At 41.4% G+C, this 16,706-nt stretch overlaps 1 protein-coding gene across 4 annotated transcripts in view; it reads left to right on the top strand.

Moving 5' to 3' along the window:
* Window positions 1-16,706, top strand: part of LOC137260215 (intermembrane lipid transfer protein VPS13A-like) — a 106,475-nt gene that overhangs the window by 77,483 nt on the left and 12,286 nt on the right. For 2 of the 4 annotated variants that reach the window (XM_067797909.1, XM_067797908.1), the window contains 16 exons: window positions 1,406-1,519; window positions 1,621-1,722; window positions 2,198-2,296; window positions 4,318-4,383; window positions 8,726-8,830; window positions 11,006-11,092; window positions 11,269-11,331; window positions 12,462-12,593; window positions 12,787-12,920; window positions 13,696-13,828; window positions 14,869-14,991; window positions 15,133-15,245; window positions 15,428-15,581; window positions 15,940-16,165; window positions 16,282-16,351; window positions 16,489-16,597. In XM_067797909.1, the coding sequence (XP_067654010.1) occupies window positions 1,406-1,519; window positions 1,621-1,722; window positions 2,198-2,296; window positions 4,318-4,383; window positions 8,726-8,830; window positions 11,006-11,092; window positions 11,269-11,331; window positions 12,462-12,593; window positions 12,787-12,920; window positions 13,696-13,828; window positions 14,869-14,991; window positions 15,133-15,245; window positions 15,428-15,581; window positions 15,940-16,165; window positions 16,282-16,351; window positions 16,489-16,597 (1,830 nt within the window). Of the gene's footprint in view, window positions 1-1,405; window positions 1,520-1,620; window positions 1,723-2,197; window positions 2,297-2,689; window positions 2,711-4,317; window positions 4,384-8,725; window positions 8,831-11,005; window positions 11,093-11,268; window positions 11,332-12,461; window positions 12,594-12,786; window positions 12,921-13,695; window positions 13,829-14,868; window positions 14,992-15,132; window positions 15,246-15,427; window positions 15,582-15,939; window positions 16,166-16,281; window positions 16,352-16,488; window positions 16,598-16,706 lie in introns of all 4 variants that reach the window. The other 2 variants (XM_067797910.1, XM_067797911.1) reach the window with 2 other exon arrangements.

Below are 16,706 nucleotides of genomic sequence, written 5' to 3'. Positions count from 1 at the left end.
CTTTTTTTATTCCTTCAGTTTTTTACTCTCACAGGCATGATTGTTTTAACATAGATGTATTCCATTGTAGAGATTTATTTCGCCTCAAACTAACTAACTTACCATGTCGTGTATTGTCTTGTCTGAAAGGAGATTGATGCCGTGGAGCTACATTGTACTCACCAGGCATGGAGCCACATGCTTGCAACATTGTATTCACCAGGCATGGAGCCACATGCTTGCAACATTGTATTCACCAGGCATGGAGCCACATGCTTGCAGAGTTGTACTCTTCAGGCATGGAGCCACAAGCTTGCAATATTGTACTCTTCAGGCATGGAGCCACATCCTTACAATATTGTTCTCTATGGGCATGGAGCCACACGCTTGCAACAATGTACTCTACAGGCATGGAGCCACATCCTTACAACATTGTTCTCTATGGGCAAGGAGCCACATGCTTGCAACATTGTACTTTACGGGCATGGAGCATCATCCTTAAAACATTATACTCTACGGGCATGGAGCCACATGCTTGCAACAATGTACTGTACAGGCATGAAGCCACATGCTTGCAACAATGTACTGTACAAGCATGGAGCCACATGCTTGCAACATGGTACACTTCACCCATGGAATAATAACCACCTACTTGACACCAGAACAGATATGATTTATACCTTGATATGTGGTAAAGCATGATGTCATGCTCTAAGAATGTGTATCTTGGAACACCTTGTAACCATCACAACAATGTACAATGTTTCAAGTAATAATTAAAATGAGCTTTAACAATATCACACATAACACAGCTGAATGTTGATCTAAAGTATCATTAACATATTACTAATGATACACTTCACACAAGTTGGTGATAGCTGATGCAGTATTATCCTTGGCATTGAGTAACATGCATGTACCTGTCACAAGGAGATGCACACAGATATTTTACTGTGTCACCTTTCAGTAGGTACACAAGACATGTATGTACATATCATGCCTGTTATCACCTATTCAGATAACACCCCACCGTGTCGTGTCTTCATACAGGAAACTTGCTACAGCACATTTTATAGTACTTCTTCTGTCATATTCCTTGTGTTCATCTTCACAATGTATTATTTCAGCATCAGTAAGTAGTGTATCTGCTTGTTCTCTCCATCCCATTGCTTGTGATTGTAATGAGGGTGTCCTTATTAACTAAGTGACATGTTTTACAATAGTTAATAATTGATAATTGAAAAAGCAGGATGTTCTTAAATGTTCTACAACCCATAATATGAGTCTGTATGTTAGTTTTCTGACCCAGGATGTCAGTAAGGCCTTGCTGTATCTCCCACTAAGGTGGGAATGCTGGTTTACTGTACAGAGACAATCGTGGCAATGTTGGGTGCTGGCTGGGGATGACAATATGTCTGTGTTACAGATCCCGGACTATCAGGGCAAGGAGTGGATCGGCCGCAGGACCCTCCAAAAGAATGTCCCGGAGCTGTCTGTATGGAACTTCGAAAGCCATGATGGATCCACGAAAACTGCTATGGTAAGTATCATGAGTGACAGGAAGGAACTGATGGAGCTCCTGCAAGGGAAGAACATTGTTCACCTTGAGATGAGACTGACTTTGTGTAATTGATGTTTCAGGATCTAGGTCTGCACTGCAAGGTGAACGAAGGCAGCTTCGACGTCACACTGTACAGCCCATACTGGATGCTAAACAAGACAGGACAGTCCCTATGCTACAAGGTTAGCTGTACTTGCTTGCCATGAAACATAAACAGGCAACAGATTGTTGTCTTCTGTGGGGAACTACTAGTCTTCTTGGTAGAACTGCTAATCTTCCCTCTGGTTGTCAGCATCACTTTGTTAACATAAATACTTTTGGTCTTTTTATGGTGGTGTTGGCTTCACTGTGCAACAACGTCATCTCTGCCCATTGATTAACCATCTGCTCCCAACAGGCCTTGTACTGCACACTGTACACTGGAGATATCTTCCTTACTTCCTAGGTTTTCTGGGCCCATCAGACCTTATGTTGAATTTGACAATCAAGTGTTACAGGGACGTTTTTGTAGACAAATTATTTAGTTCAAGAATGTGATGGACATCTTTATAAATGGCGGCCTAATATGCATTTAGCTAGGCCTAGGAGTTGTCCATCTGATGATTGCATAAACTATTATCCTTATGACTTCATGTCTGATTCTGTGTCTTATTCCAGGGGTCTGATGCTGATGTTGTTCTGGACCACCCCGCTGACATTGAGGATGTTGTCCTGTTCTCCTTCAAGGCCAAGACTCTCTTTGGTACCAAGAAGAAGGTATTTATCACAAGAAATTTGTAGGAACAACCCTTAGTTTGATCTGTCCTTAGATGTGGATTCCTTTTGACTTCATGTCTAGACGTATAGGTGTCTGTTACTTGTGTGTGAACCACTCCATGTGGCCTTGGTGACATCTTGTATCTGATGATGGTGTACATGGAGGAAGGAGTCTGTATTGACAGTAGGTTTGTTCCCATCATGTTGGAGAAGGTGATAAGACCTGATGTAGCACACTGCGTACTGCCCGTATTGATGATGTATGTGCTGATAGGATATTGCTGCTGCTACCTTGTTGCTTCATCAGAGCTATCTCATGATGATCTCAGCATGTGTTCCCTGACGTCTTAGTGGATGTGTCTGTGAAGGTTTAACATACACTTTATCTTGCAGCTGAATACAGGCAAAGAACCGGTAATGAAGGAGTGATTTCTTTGCATAAAGCACACTGGTAGTAACCCATGAGGACTAACACTTGTAGGTGTCTCTTGATGGTTGGGGCGAACGCAGGTGTGTTTTCTCACACTCAACACATGTAGTGGGGACTAATGTCACAGTCAGCCCATAGTTAGGATTAATGTCACATTCAATACACATCTTAGTCCTCATGTCAAAGTCAGCTCTAGAACTCTACTCAGTTCATAGTTCATCAAATCTACCGAGGTGTAAGATCACGTGCAACACACACACTGAGTACAGACATCACATTCAACGATCTGCTTGGTATTGAAATAGCACTCAGTATGTGCTTGGTACTGAAGTGACATTTAACACACCTTTCAGTACTCATACTAAGTGCTGCTGCTGCTGAAACATTCCACTCATGACAAAAGTACTGGTTCTTATCACATGTACATGGCCCTGAGGTCACATTCCACACCTGACAAAAGTACTGGCTCTTTTCACATGTACATGGCCCTGAGGTCACATTCCACACCTGACAAAAGTGCTGGTTCTCATCACATGTACATGGCCCTGAGGTCACATTCCACACCTGACAAAAGTACTGATGCTCATCACATGTACATGGCCCTGAGGTCACATTCCACACCCGACAAAAGTGCTGGTTCTCATCACATGTACATGGCCGTGAGGTCACATTCCACACCTGACAAAAGTGCTGGTTCTCATCACATGTACATGGCCGTGAGGTCACATTCCACACCTGACAAAAGTGCTGGTTCTCATCACATGTACATGGCCCGGAGGTCACATTCCACACCTGACAAAAGTGCTGGTTCTCATCACATGTACATGGCCGTGAGGTCACATTCCACACCTGACAAAAGTGCTGGTTCTCATCACATGTACATGGCCCTGAGGTCACATTCCACACCTGACAAAAGTGCTGGTGCTCATCACATGTACATGGCCCTGAGGTCACATTCCACACCTGACAAAAGTGCTGGTGCTCATCACATGTACATGGCCCTGAGGTCACATTCCACACCTGACGAAAGTGCTGGTTCCCATCACATGTACATGGCCCTGAGGTCACATTCCACACCTGACAAAAGTGCTGGTGCTCATCACATGTACATGGCCCTGAGGTCACATTCCACACCTGCACAAGTGGTTAGTCTCAGAAGAAGGATTTGTGATAATAGCTTTACTGATCTTTTTCTTCTACACATCTGATTCTAACATTTTTTACGTATTTGACATATAGATACTAATACTACTATTTTGCGGGAAGTAGCACTTTATACACACAATGGTGGTCCACTGGAGGTCTGGTGTAGGTGCGCCTTAATAACAGGTATGGATGGGTTGTTGGAGCTTGTAGGGAAAGACCAGGACCCCATGCTATCGTAGTGCTGTGACTGTCGTAAGTTTGTTGCAGAGCAGGAGGTATAGCAATTGTAGCTATACAATAGCTTTCTGAAACATGGCCTGAAAGATACACAGGCAGACACCTCAACTCAGTGTCATTGTTCCACAATGCTATGTAACCTGCTGGGTGCGGGGAGGGAGGTTGTTCTGATGAGGGATGATGTCACTGATTGCCCATGTTGTTGAAGGAGAAAGAGAAGGACGGCACGCTGGAGAGGAAGGGCAAGGTCAAGGAGATGAAGCAGAGTGGTAAAGTACGTATATGGGCGGGGCAGGCATGCCTAGCAACAAGCTCAGTCCAGCTGCAGCTGCAGCTGCTGCCTGTAGCATGTGTGACAGCTTATTTCACTAACTGGCCAGCATAGTAGCAGTCAGCTGTTGTACACCATGTTGACAGTCTGCACACTCAAACACTACAGCATGTAGAATAGCTGCTGACTTTGCATGAATGTCCTATTTCAGCATCTGTTCCAGTTTCAGGTTTAGTTTCACTCTGTTTTGAAAATTATTTTCCATGTTTTGTTTCACCAAAAATGATCAGCTCCTTGACACCATCAGTCTTATAGTGGTTTGGTAGTCATTGTCCCCACCATAGGCAACTTCATCATTCATTAACCTGACACACTTATCATCTTATTGGTAGTCAGGTGATTTAAAAAATAAATTTGTGTTATAAGGGTGTGGTACATTGGCTAGTGACTGCAACTGTGGCTAAAAGGACAACTGACAAATAAATAGTTATTTTAGTAATAATGTGTGAAGTCTTATGACACTAATAATGGAAATGTTTGAGATGATTTTAGTTGAGCTGCCTTTTGAGGTAGTGAGAACAATGCATATGAAGCATCACTGTCACAGCTACCTATACCAGACTGTCAGTGTTTAAAATAGCATGTCCAAAATGATCACCTTCACTTCTTTGATGTTGTCAGTTGATGACACGTTACAGGTTTAGGCTGACAAACATGTTAAATGACAAGATTATTTGTCAGTAGTGGCTCACAGTAGTACATGTGAATATGTGTTGATTGCCTTCCATGTTTTTGCCATGTTTTCAGTATTTGATTTTATGCATTTTATCCATACTCAAGAATCTAACAACATCACCTGCAGCCATGTGTATTGAAGAAAGTAAATGTAACCCTGATATTAAATAAAGTAGAGTCATTGACATTTAGCATGGTGGAGCCCAGTGAAATTGACATTATGCAAAGTAGAGCCATGTGATATTGCCATTAAGTAAGGTAGAGACATGCAGTACTGACATTTAGTAAGAGGGAACTGTGGATACTGACATTAAGCAGGGCCATGAGATGTTGATTTTAAGTAAGGTACAGCCATGAAATGCTGACATTTAGTAAGAGGGAACTGTGGATATTGACATTAAGCAGGGCCATGAGATGTTGATATTAAGTAAGGTATGGCCTTGCAATACTGACATTTAGTAAGAGGGAACTGTGGATATTGACATTATGTATGGTAGAGCCATTAGATGTTCACATTAAGTAAGGTAGAGCTATGCAATGCTGACATTTAGTGAGGTGGAACTGTGGGATATTGGCATTAAGTAAGAAACAGCCATGAAATGCTAACATTTAGTAAAGTGGATCTGTGGATGTTGAAATTAAGTAAGGTAGGACCATGAGATATTTTACCTTTTTTGCCTGCACTGTATAATGTGTAATGTCAGTAAATCACAGAAACAGAAGAATCATAGTAAGCTTATTGCCACAGTTATGATACAAACTCACAGCACAACACTCCAGTTGTTGTGGTCCTTGTTATTGATTTCAAGTGTTACAAGTCTCTCTAGGTTATTTTTTGCATGCACCAGCAATATATCTACCGCAAATGCTGATAGGTAAGCAAGATGAGTTGTGGATTGAATTAAACATAAGATGGTGACAGGGGTGCTTTTGTGTTTGCTTTTCTGATGCAATCTCTTTTCCAATTGTTGACTTTACCTTTGAGTGTTGTATGCATGCACAAGATAGTATCTGTAGATCGACTTGTGTCATGCAAATAGTTCAGTCAATATTTCTCATTCACAATTACATGTGATCATTTCATGATGTGGCTAACTGTGGTGATGGAAGACATGTAACTAGGTAGTTCTGGATTATGTCTGCCATCACATTAACTTGCTTCAATATGGGGCACATTGTCTTGACATTTCACCTCAAAAAGCTGGCTCCAGATTGGGAACATTCTTAGATAGACAACCTCCACAATGCAGGCCTAAGGGTTGGTCACATATCAAGGGGGGCCATGGGTTGATTACCATGGAACGTACCTTGCTTGTAAGTGGATTACAGTGAAAATAATAGAAGAGGTGCTTAGCCAATCAGAAAACAAAATTTATGTGTAAGGTAAGATAATATTAGATATGCCATCCTTACAGGTGGTAATTGTTAATCTACATGAATATTGTACCAAGAGTAATAGAATGCAAAAATATTTTATCTGCAGTGATGGGAATTCATTTGAGTTCAGACATACAGAGGTGTCACAGTAACTTGGCTGTCCAGTAGTAAAGAGAGGCATCCAATAGTAGTGACAGGTGTCACATTCATTTGGGTGTCCAGCAGTAAAGTGAGGTGTCACAGTAACTTGGGTGTACAGTAGTAGAGAAAGGTGTCCAATAGTTGAGACAGGTGTCTCATTCTTTTTGGGTGTCAAGTAGTAAAGTGAGGTGTCATAGTAACATGGATGTGCAGTTGTAGAGAAAGGTGTCCAATAGTTGAGACAGGTGTCTCATTCTTTTTGGGTGTCAAGTAGTAAAGTGAGGTGTCACAGTAACTTGGGTGTACAGTAGTAGAGAAAGGTGTCCAATAGTTGAGACAGGTGTCTCATTCTTTTTGGGTGTCAAGTAGTAAAGTGAGGTGTCATAGTAACATGGATGTGCAGTTGTAGAGAAAGGTGTCCAATAGTTGAGACAGGTGTCTCATTCTTTTTGGGTGTCAAGTAGTAAAGTGAGGTGTCATAGTAACTTGGATGTGCAGTTGTAGAGAAAGGTGTCCAATAGTTGAGACAGGTGTCTCATTCATTTGGGTGTCCAGTAGTAAAGTGAGATGTCAAAATAACTTGGGTGTCAAATAGTAGAGAGAGGTATTACGTAGTTGAGACAGCTGTCACATTAAATCGACTGTCTAGTAGTAAAGTGAGGTGTCATAGTAACTTAGGTGCGCAGTAGTGGAGAGAGGTGTCCAATAGTTGAGACAGGTATCATGGGTAACTTGGGTATCCAGTTGTAAAGTGAGGTGTCATAGTAACTTAGGTGCGCAGTAGTGGAGAGAGGTGTCCAATAGTTGAGACATGTATCATGGGTAACTTGGGTATCCAGTTGTAAAGTGAGGTGTCACAGTAACTTGTGAGCTCAGTATTTGCCATGCTTGTATCTGAGGTGTTGTTTCCTTACTTCATCTTTCTCCTTGACGTATGACCTGTTGTATATGTCTGAACTGACCATACTGATTGTCTAACTCCTGCTGACCAGGACAGAAAGGAGGAGAAGTCTAAGTCTGCTGAGACCAGACAGGTAATGTTCCTGTAGGTGGTGAGGGTAGTAGACGTTTGTATATCTGGTGGAGGAGGTACTGGAAAAACAACTTCCTGGTTTCCATTTTCTCTTTTCTTTCTTCAGGTTTTTATTCTTGACTCCAAATGTGGGTATAATATTTTCTTATTGATATCCACTTTGATGTTGGACAGCCTTGACAACCATTTCACCAATGACCAATAGATTTTGCTTTGCATGAGCAGATATTGCATAATTTACCGAAGTAGCTGTATATTTTGTTCTGCATGTATGTTTGTGGTACTTTTATTTGTTTAGTCATTTGCCTACAAGGCAGGATGTGAGATTTGACATGGTTGACAATGATTTTTCTTGCATGTTTTTCCCAATTTTGTATTTTGTATTTTACAGTTTGCATTGGTTGTCAAACCATTTCAGGTGCAGAGCCTTGAATTGTGTGGGCAGCACACCTGTTCATGTGCTACCTGCTATTAGCCACAATATAATGGTGATAAAAGTTGTGACGTGTGACACCTGGTACAAACTAACTCATGATTATTCATCAGTCATGTGCACTGTATGGTATATGTTCAGTAACAAGTAATGTTATCTGTGGATGCAGTGTCTTGTCTCAATGAAATGATCTGAGTAGATGGTGGTTGCATTGAGATACACTTTTGTGTGGATGCAATCTTGTGTCTGGATGCAATGTCTTGTCTCAATGAACTCTTACACTACGAGCAACTGAATATCTGTAGAAAATCAGTGACTCCAATGTTTGTGTGTAGCTCAACGTTATCTGTACTTTACATGAAGTGTCATCTCTGGATGCAGTGTTCTGTGTTGACACTGTGGTGTGTCTGGATACAGTGTCCTGTGCTGACACTGGTGTGTCTGTGTGCCGTGTTCTGTGTCAACACTGTGGTGTGTCTGGGTGCAGCGTCTTGTGTCTACATTGTGGTGTTTCTGGGTGCTATATCCTGTGTCAACACTGTGTTGTGTCTGGATGCAGTGTTTTGTGTCGTCAGAGTGGTGTGTCTGGTTGCAATGATGCAGGTGTTTTTTGTGATGCTGTGTAGGCCCAGCTGAAGATTGGTGACACAGAGTGGTCAGACAAGTTTTCCCTGGACACGGTGGGCAGCTCCGGCACTGTGCAGTGTAAGAGCAACAAGAGAGTGTTTGAGGTGAGGACTTCATACATCTATCACTTGCAAAACCCTTTGTCTTACACACAACAAATACTTAAGAAATACAGTTTGCTCTACCGCCATGTATAGTGTAATAAAGCACACTTTCACCCTGAAATACTATAGTTAAAGCACGAGGACATTTGCCTCTCTTTGTATGCCATACGAAAATATTTAGCCCCAGTATCATCTTTAGACAACACAAAAGAATCGTGGTGCAGATCCTGAAGACCTTTAACTCCACAACGGCCAAAATGAAGGGTTACTTCAAACCAGACTTTTCTGACCAGACTAACAGGGGATTGATTCGTGAGTGTGCCACTCAAATACACTTTGTCTAAATCTCCATGTGAAATGGCCTTGTGGTGGCAGGTTACATCCTTGCCGGCTCGCTTCATCTCTTTGACAACTCCAATGAAAACATGGTTTGATGTCATAAATTCTTTGTCATGCATAATGTTTATTTGACTCTCGAATGGAGGGGATGTAATGTACCTATTTATAGCAGCACGGATGGAAGTCATAGCAGACTTAAAATACTCTTTTCCAGCTTTAACCCGAACTTCCACATAAAATCTTCGTAAAATGGAGTTAAGTTCTTGAACCGAACGCATCTCAAAATCAACGGGGAGGTTGTTTGATAGGAGCCAATCTGAAATAGTATGTGTGTTTTGTTAAATTCTAGTCTGTGTGATACGGATTACTGAGGAAAAAGTCATGAGACTCAAAACAAGTTAGGTACATAGTACTGACAAGTGCCAACATTGTTTGATTGTATAGCTAGATTTATACTATTATGAGTTTTTGACGGAAATAAATAACATATATGCAAATTTAACAGTCTGTATTCCTTCTTTAATTACCTTTAGATATTTTCAATGCCCAATTTGTTCTTAGTTCTGTTGATTTTTCGTTTCCGCCACACGGTAGGTTTCTACACTCAGAGAAACTTCTCCAATCGACAGTCTATGCGGAAACGCCATCTTTATTTTGAGTAAGGCTAGCGTCCGGTTACTAAGGTTACTGTTTGATTATGAGGGGGCATGCTGGAATGGCGCAGTGACGCCAACACATTGTGATGTAATGCAAAAAAGTGCACATTATCATCTGATAAAGTATTGTCAGCACCTTTGATCTTTCACCGAAGCATCTTAGAATTTGCAGTATTGTTGGTTTATACAGGTGTTTACAAAGTATGTGACATCTCTTTCAATGGAGGGTCAGTCGGGTAACCTAGTTTTTAAAGCGTTTGCATGCCACACTGAAGATCCTGGTTTCATTCTGCACATGGGTACAATGACCCTGATTTCCCCCGCCATAATATTGCTAAAAGCTCCATAAAACAAAACTCATTCTTTCAATGCGCCAATATTGCATCTCTTTATTGTCCAAGTTAAGTCACCTGTAGATAACCCAGTGTATGCTATGACATAGCACATCTGTCCATGACACCCCACCTTGACACAAAGAGTCATGATGAGTAAATTTTTGTGCCTACGACAAACATTGACACCATTGTTTTGGTTTCTAGGTTACTTGCAGTGGTACTAACTGTACACCCTGTAAGACAACAAGTGTTAGTAATTGCTCAACAGACCAAACCTTATTTGGTATTATTTGTTATGATATCTTCTTGTTAAGTTCAGTTGAAATTATTGACATGTTGTTGTTATGTTTACTACTTAACTTTATACCATTTATTTCATTAAATGCTTGAATCAGTTCATATTACATTTACACTGGTGTTCTTGTTTTTTCAGCTGGGAGGGTAGAGATGTGTATTAGGATTTGTATATATTGGCCTTTATCATGGCACAACTAATATATAAATGTAACCCCAACCCACGACTAGTGCATCCGTGGGACTGTGATTCCCAGACCCGAGTCACACTTAATGTTCTAGTTCTATTTGACTTTCATCTTATAAAGGTATAATGTCTGAATGTACATGAATCAAAATCATTTCTCTAACAATTTATGATGGTCTTCTTGCTATTGTGACAGGGTTACAATTTCACATTATCCAACACTGCTGTATTGGTCCACTTTTTTTCATAAAATATCAACTTTCTGTACCATTATTGGAAATAGTGTGAGATTATAGCGTTGAAGTGGAGATTGTGCTGAGCAGCAAGTTCAGGTTTGTCACAGTTGTATGTTTATGTGCTACAGGTGGGGGTGAAGATCAGCCTAACATCTTCCGGCCTTACCAAGATCGTCACGTTCACACCCTTCTATATGATGCTCAACACTGCCGAGGTAAGTACAGACTTGAAGAAAGGAAAGCTGTGTACAGCGCATGTTTACTGAAAGACTGAGTGCTCAGTACTCATCCTTCTGTTTGTGGATGTATTGTATCGTTGTTGCCAAGGGGAGACAAGTCTCCCACCTGTATTTCCTGTACGTGACTCAGTGCATTCCGTGTTGTGTTTCAGTATTCCATCATGTGTACCGAGTGTACAGACACAGAGTCCTGGGTGGAGATTGTTCCTGGCAAGGTCAGTAAAGGCTTGTCAGTCTCACAGAGAATACTCAGTCGAGGTTGTACAAGCACCAGATGTGTCTATCTAACAGAGAATACTAGATGGAGTTGGTACAGACATCAGACAGACAGACAGACAGACAGACAGACAGACATGTCTATCTAACAGAGAATGTTGGATGGAGTTGGTACAGACATCAGACAGACAGACAGACAGACAGACAGATATCTATCTAACAGAGAATACTAGATGGAGTTGTTACAGACATTAAACAGACAGACATATCTATCTAACAGAGAATACTAGATGGAGTTGTTACAGACATTAAACAGACAGACATATCTATCTAACAGAGAATACTAGATGGAGTTGTTACAGACATTAAACAGACAGACATATCTATCTAACAGAGAATACTAGATGGAGTTGTTACAGACATCAGACAGACAGACATATCTATCTAACAGAGAATACTAGATGGAGTTGTTACAGACATTAAACAGACAGACATATCTATCTAACAGAGAATACTAGATGGAGTTGTTACAGACATTAAACAGACAGACATATCTATCTAACAGAGAATACTAGATGGAGTTGTTACAGACATCAGACAGACAGACATATCTATCTAACAGAGAATACTAGATGGAGTTGTTACAGACATTAAACAGACAGACATATCTATCTAACAGAGAATACTAGATGGAGTTGTTACAGACATTAAACAGACAGACATATCTATCTAACAGAGAATACTAGATGGAGTTGTTACAGACATTAAACAGACAGACATATCTATCTAACAGAGAATACTGGATGGAGTTGTTACAGACATCAGACAGACATGTCTACTTAACAGAGAATACTAGATGCAGTTGGTACAGACATCCGACAGACAGACAGACATGTCTATCTAACAGAATACTAGATGGAGTTGGTATCAGGCAGACATGTCTCTCAATACTGGATGCAGTTTGTTCAGGCTCCAGACTGACACCAGGTGTGTCTATCTAACAGAGAATATTGGATGGAGGTTATAAAAACACCGGACCGACACCAAACGTGTCTATCTAACGGAGAATACTGAAGGTTGTTGAGGCCCCAGACAAGCAATTCAGTTAGTGTGTGATGTCGTGTTACAGTGTCTTCCATTCTGGCCAGAGCAGTCAGGAAAGGAGATGACCATGAAAGCCAAGGTGAAGGACACGAACGAAAGCACAGATATGTTCCTCATCAACAAGGCTCATACCTCACTCATGCGACTCAACAATGAGGTTAGTGGTCTAAGGTAGTGCATTTGGGAATTATGTAGACTGTTGGAAATTCAAAACACTTTTGTGATCAATTTCATTATTACTGAAGAATGCCATATGCTAGCTGGTGGTGATCTTTTTGATTTAACAACGAAACCTCTTGTTGACAGTGGTGTAGGGTGCCATGTTACAGTGTATATCTCTTCATGTCTAGTATGGCGGTATCAACACGGAATGCCAGGTGACGGAGAGTGCCATGGTGACCACCTTCAAGGCATACAAGTCAGGCATGGCCACTGTACAGATTGTCAACTTCACAGACAAGTGTTCACTCACCTTCTTCCAGAGGTAGGTATCACACGCACAAGTGTACCCTTCCCATTGTGGGTTGCACGGATCACAGATACAAGTACACCTTTGTGTACAGATCAAGTACACCTTCATGAGAGGGACAGGTCACACTCGTACAAGTACACCTTTGTGTACAGATCAAGTACACCTTCATGAGAGGGACAGGTCACACTCATACAAGTACACCTTTGTGTACAGATCAAGTACACCTTCATGAGAGGGACAGGTCACACTCATACAAGTACACCTTTGTGTACAGATCAAGTACACCTTCATGAGAGGGACAGGTCACACTCATACAAGTACACCTTTGTGTACAGATCAAGTACACCTTCATGAGAGGGACAGGTCACACTCATACAAGTACACCTTTGTGTACAGATCAAGTACACCTTCATGAGAGGGACAGGTCACACTCATACAAGTACACCTTTGTGTACAGATCAAGTACACCTTCATGAGAGGGACAGGTCACACTCATACAAGTACACCTTTGTGTACAGATCAAGTACACCTTCATGAGAGGGACAGGTCACACTCATACAAGTACACCTTTGTGTACAGATCACACTTAGTCAAGTAAAATCAGCGTTGTATTAAACTAAACTCGCTGCTAATAGTTAAACATAGGCACTCATTGTTGCCACACATACCTACCAGAATGTGTTGTTCCCCTGCTTTGACATGGCTGGCCTAGTCACGCTAGAATGATATTCTGATGTTGAGTAAACTTCACGTTGTGCTGGTGTGATGCCCAGTGTTTGTGTTCCAGCGGTGTGAAGAACAGTGTGCATGAACTGGGCCCCAACCAGACCCAGCTGTATACCTGGGAAAATGCTCTGGGCAAGAGGGAGCTGGTCTACACTTGTGGCAACAAGAAGGACGTAAAGAATGACCTTAGCCAGGTACGCCTTATGGACTCTGAAAATGTTACTGAAGCTTTGACGACTATAACTGTCATACACCAGATTGATACAGTGAACACAAGGAAAATATCCTGGATAGAAGAATTTGTATTCATATAGTGAACTATGGAGGAAGTGTTTACTGTTGTGCTGAAGTGTTTGATGTTGTAGCTGCAGTAAGTAGTGCTGTAAGTATCGTGTGTACCATATATGAGCTGATCTCATAAATCACCTGTGTTCTGAGGTCCTTAAAGTCAACATGGTATGTTCCAAACAAACACAAATGGCACATTGTATGTTCTTTGCACATCTGGATTTATACTTATGATCTAGTTTATTAATTTTACTCTAAATGTCATTCAATAATATTCATATTAATTGCCATGAAATATGTTCTTCCAGAACGTGAAACTTCTGTCTAAAGCAACCACAGTCATAATGAAGTCACGCAAAGTGTAGTTGACAGAAAATGGATATATCTAATTTGTTTCTATATGTTAGTTAGATTTTGAAATCAGCCATTTCGCATCATTTTGTGTAAGAACAATCAATATACTTCATTCATTTCATGTCATTTCACTTAATAACTTAATCTACAAAAGTGGATCATAATTTCTTCATCACGTATTGTCACTAACAGTTACAACTGTTGTAGCAGCGACCGTTCCACTTCAGCTTGGCTTTGAAGCATTTACATCTCTTTGTTTGACACTTCCTGTGTCCAGAGCAGCCACAAACCCACCACATAGATGAAATGAAATTTCATGAAATGACTGAAGTATATTGATTGTTGTTACTCAAAATGACGCGAAATGGCTGACTCTCTTAGTCATTTCACAAAATGACTGATTTCACAATCTGACTCTAACATTTAGAAGTCATGTTTATTGTACCTTGATGGTCACATATAAACAAAATATTTTTGTGCTTTCTGTGTTTGGTCCTAAAACTCTGTCTTATCTTTGGTCAGGTACATGTGTGCTGTAGTTAGTGTCGTATATGAGGTGGTGTAGAACTGACTCATTCCTTGTGTACTCCAGGATGGTATCGGAGAGTTTTTCTTTGACTCGGACACCAAGATCTACTGGGTGTCCTTCCTTGACGGTATGCAGAGAGTGCTGTTGTTCACTCAAGATCTTGCCCTGGCAACAGTTGCACAACAGGTAACTCATACACTGATACATATACTAGAGTCTGACAACTCCAAGTGATCTATTATCTTTACTTATCAGAAGCAATATATTAAGGAAAATGTAGATAGCTGTTGTAAATAGTATTGTGACATTGTCTAACTTTCATCCTAGGCAGGCGAGCTGGAAAGGATAGAGCTGGAGGTGAATGTGTGTATACAGGGTCTGGGTCTATCTCTTGTCAACAACTACAACCAGACAGAAGTGGCCTTCTTGGGGATCACCAGGTGTGTATACACGGAGGAGAGGTGTGATAAATCAGGTAGCATGTCTACTCTCTGGCCAGGAATCACCAAGTGTGTAAACAGAGTTAAAGTATCACCAGCTACAGAGGCCATCCATCATAAAGTAATATATTTTGATACACTAGCTCTGCTATGGAGGATTGATGTTTATTCCACTGTTCCAGTTCTGGAATCATCTGGGAGGAGAAGCGGAAGCGTTACAAGGCCATCAAGATGAAGGATGGCATGGTCCTGGAGGTAGCCTACCAGAGGTTCCTGGCCGAGATGGCCGTAGGCAAGAATCCTAATGGAAGGATGGTGTTGGAGAACAAGTTTGATGTACGTGTGCTTCTCAGTTCAGATTTCAAGATCAGATATAGCCTTCTGTTTATGGTCTTGATCAGATGTAACCTAATGTGCTTGGTTTGAATTAGATATAGACTGTCATGGCTGATCAAAATTTGATGTAGCCTGACATGGCTGGTCAAGAACAGATGTAATCTGTCATGGCTAGTCTAGATCAGATGTAGCCTGTCATGGCTGGTCTAGATGGGATGTATCCTGTCGTGGCTAATCTAGATTAGATGTTGCATCCATCACGTAACACTGTTGGTGTAGGGTGAAATGGCAATGTACATGTTACTGTGTGATACTGTGCTTTTGCCAGTAGCTTTAGTAATTTTCATGTCTTTTTCAGGTGGACTTCAGCAACAAAGATAAGATGATGATGTTTAAACCCAACAAGCGCGAGATCCGGCGCAGTTTTGTAGATGGAATCTGGCTGCAGTACAAGACATCAGCTCACCAGCTGCAGTTCCATGCCAAGATCAACCGGCTTCAACTGGACAGCCAGCTGAAGGGAGCTGTGTTCCCCACCATTCTGGCACCAATACCTCCTCCCAAGTCTGTGGCTGCAGAAAGTGGTCGGTGATACAATACTGTCTTACATCAAATAATGGTTTTCAGTTCCCAAAGTTATATGTAGGATATGTTTAAGGAATCCTGGATGAGAACCTGAGAATATGTGTTTTGATTTCAGTACCCAAACCCTTCACAGAGATCAGTTTGATGCAGAGGAAAAATGAGCACAGCAACATTGCACAGATCAAGTGAGTCCTCTTTATCATTGATCAGGGATAGCCTGGGTGTTTACAGTATGGATGGGTGATATGATGTCAATTATGAGTGCCAGAGATGGGCACTTGTGGTACTGTTGCTGTAAGGTGTGTGTGGTTCATGTTGCCAGGTACGCCAAGGTGCTCATCCAGGAGTTTGCTGTGAAGGTCGACCAGGGGTTCCTCAATGCCCTACTGGAGCTGTTTGCCTCCGGGGAACCAGTGTCCAGGGAACAGGAGGTGAGATTGCCAGCTCTACCCATCCATCCATCCAGTCCATCCTCCACCCATCCATCCATCCATCAATTCATTCATTCATTCATTCATTCCATCCTCCACCCATCCAACC

Source organism: Haliotis asinina, chromosome 13 (genome assembly GCF_037392515.1).
Source record: "Haliotis asinina isolate JCU_RB_2024 chromosome 13, JCU_Hal_asi_v2, whole genome shotgun sequence".
NCBI lineage: Eukaryota > Metazoa > Mollusca > Gastropoda > Lepetellida > Haliotidae > Haliotis > Haliotis asinina.
This window is presented reverse-complemented; position numbering and strand designations above follow the sequence as displayed.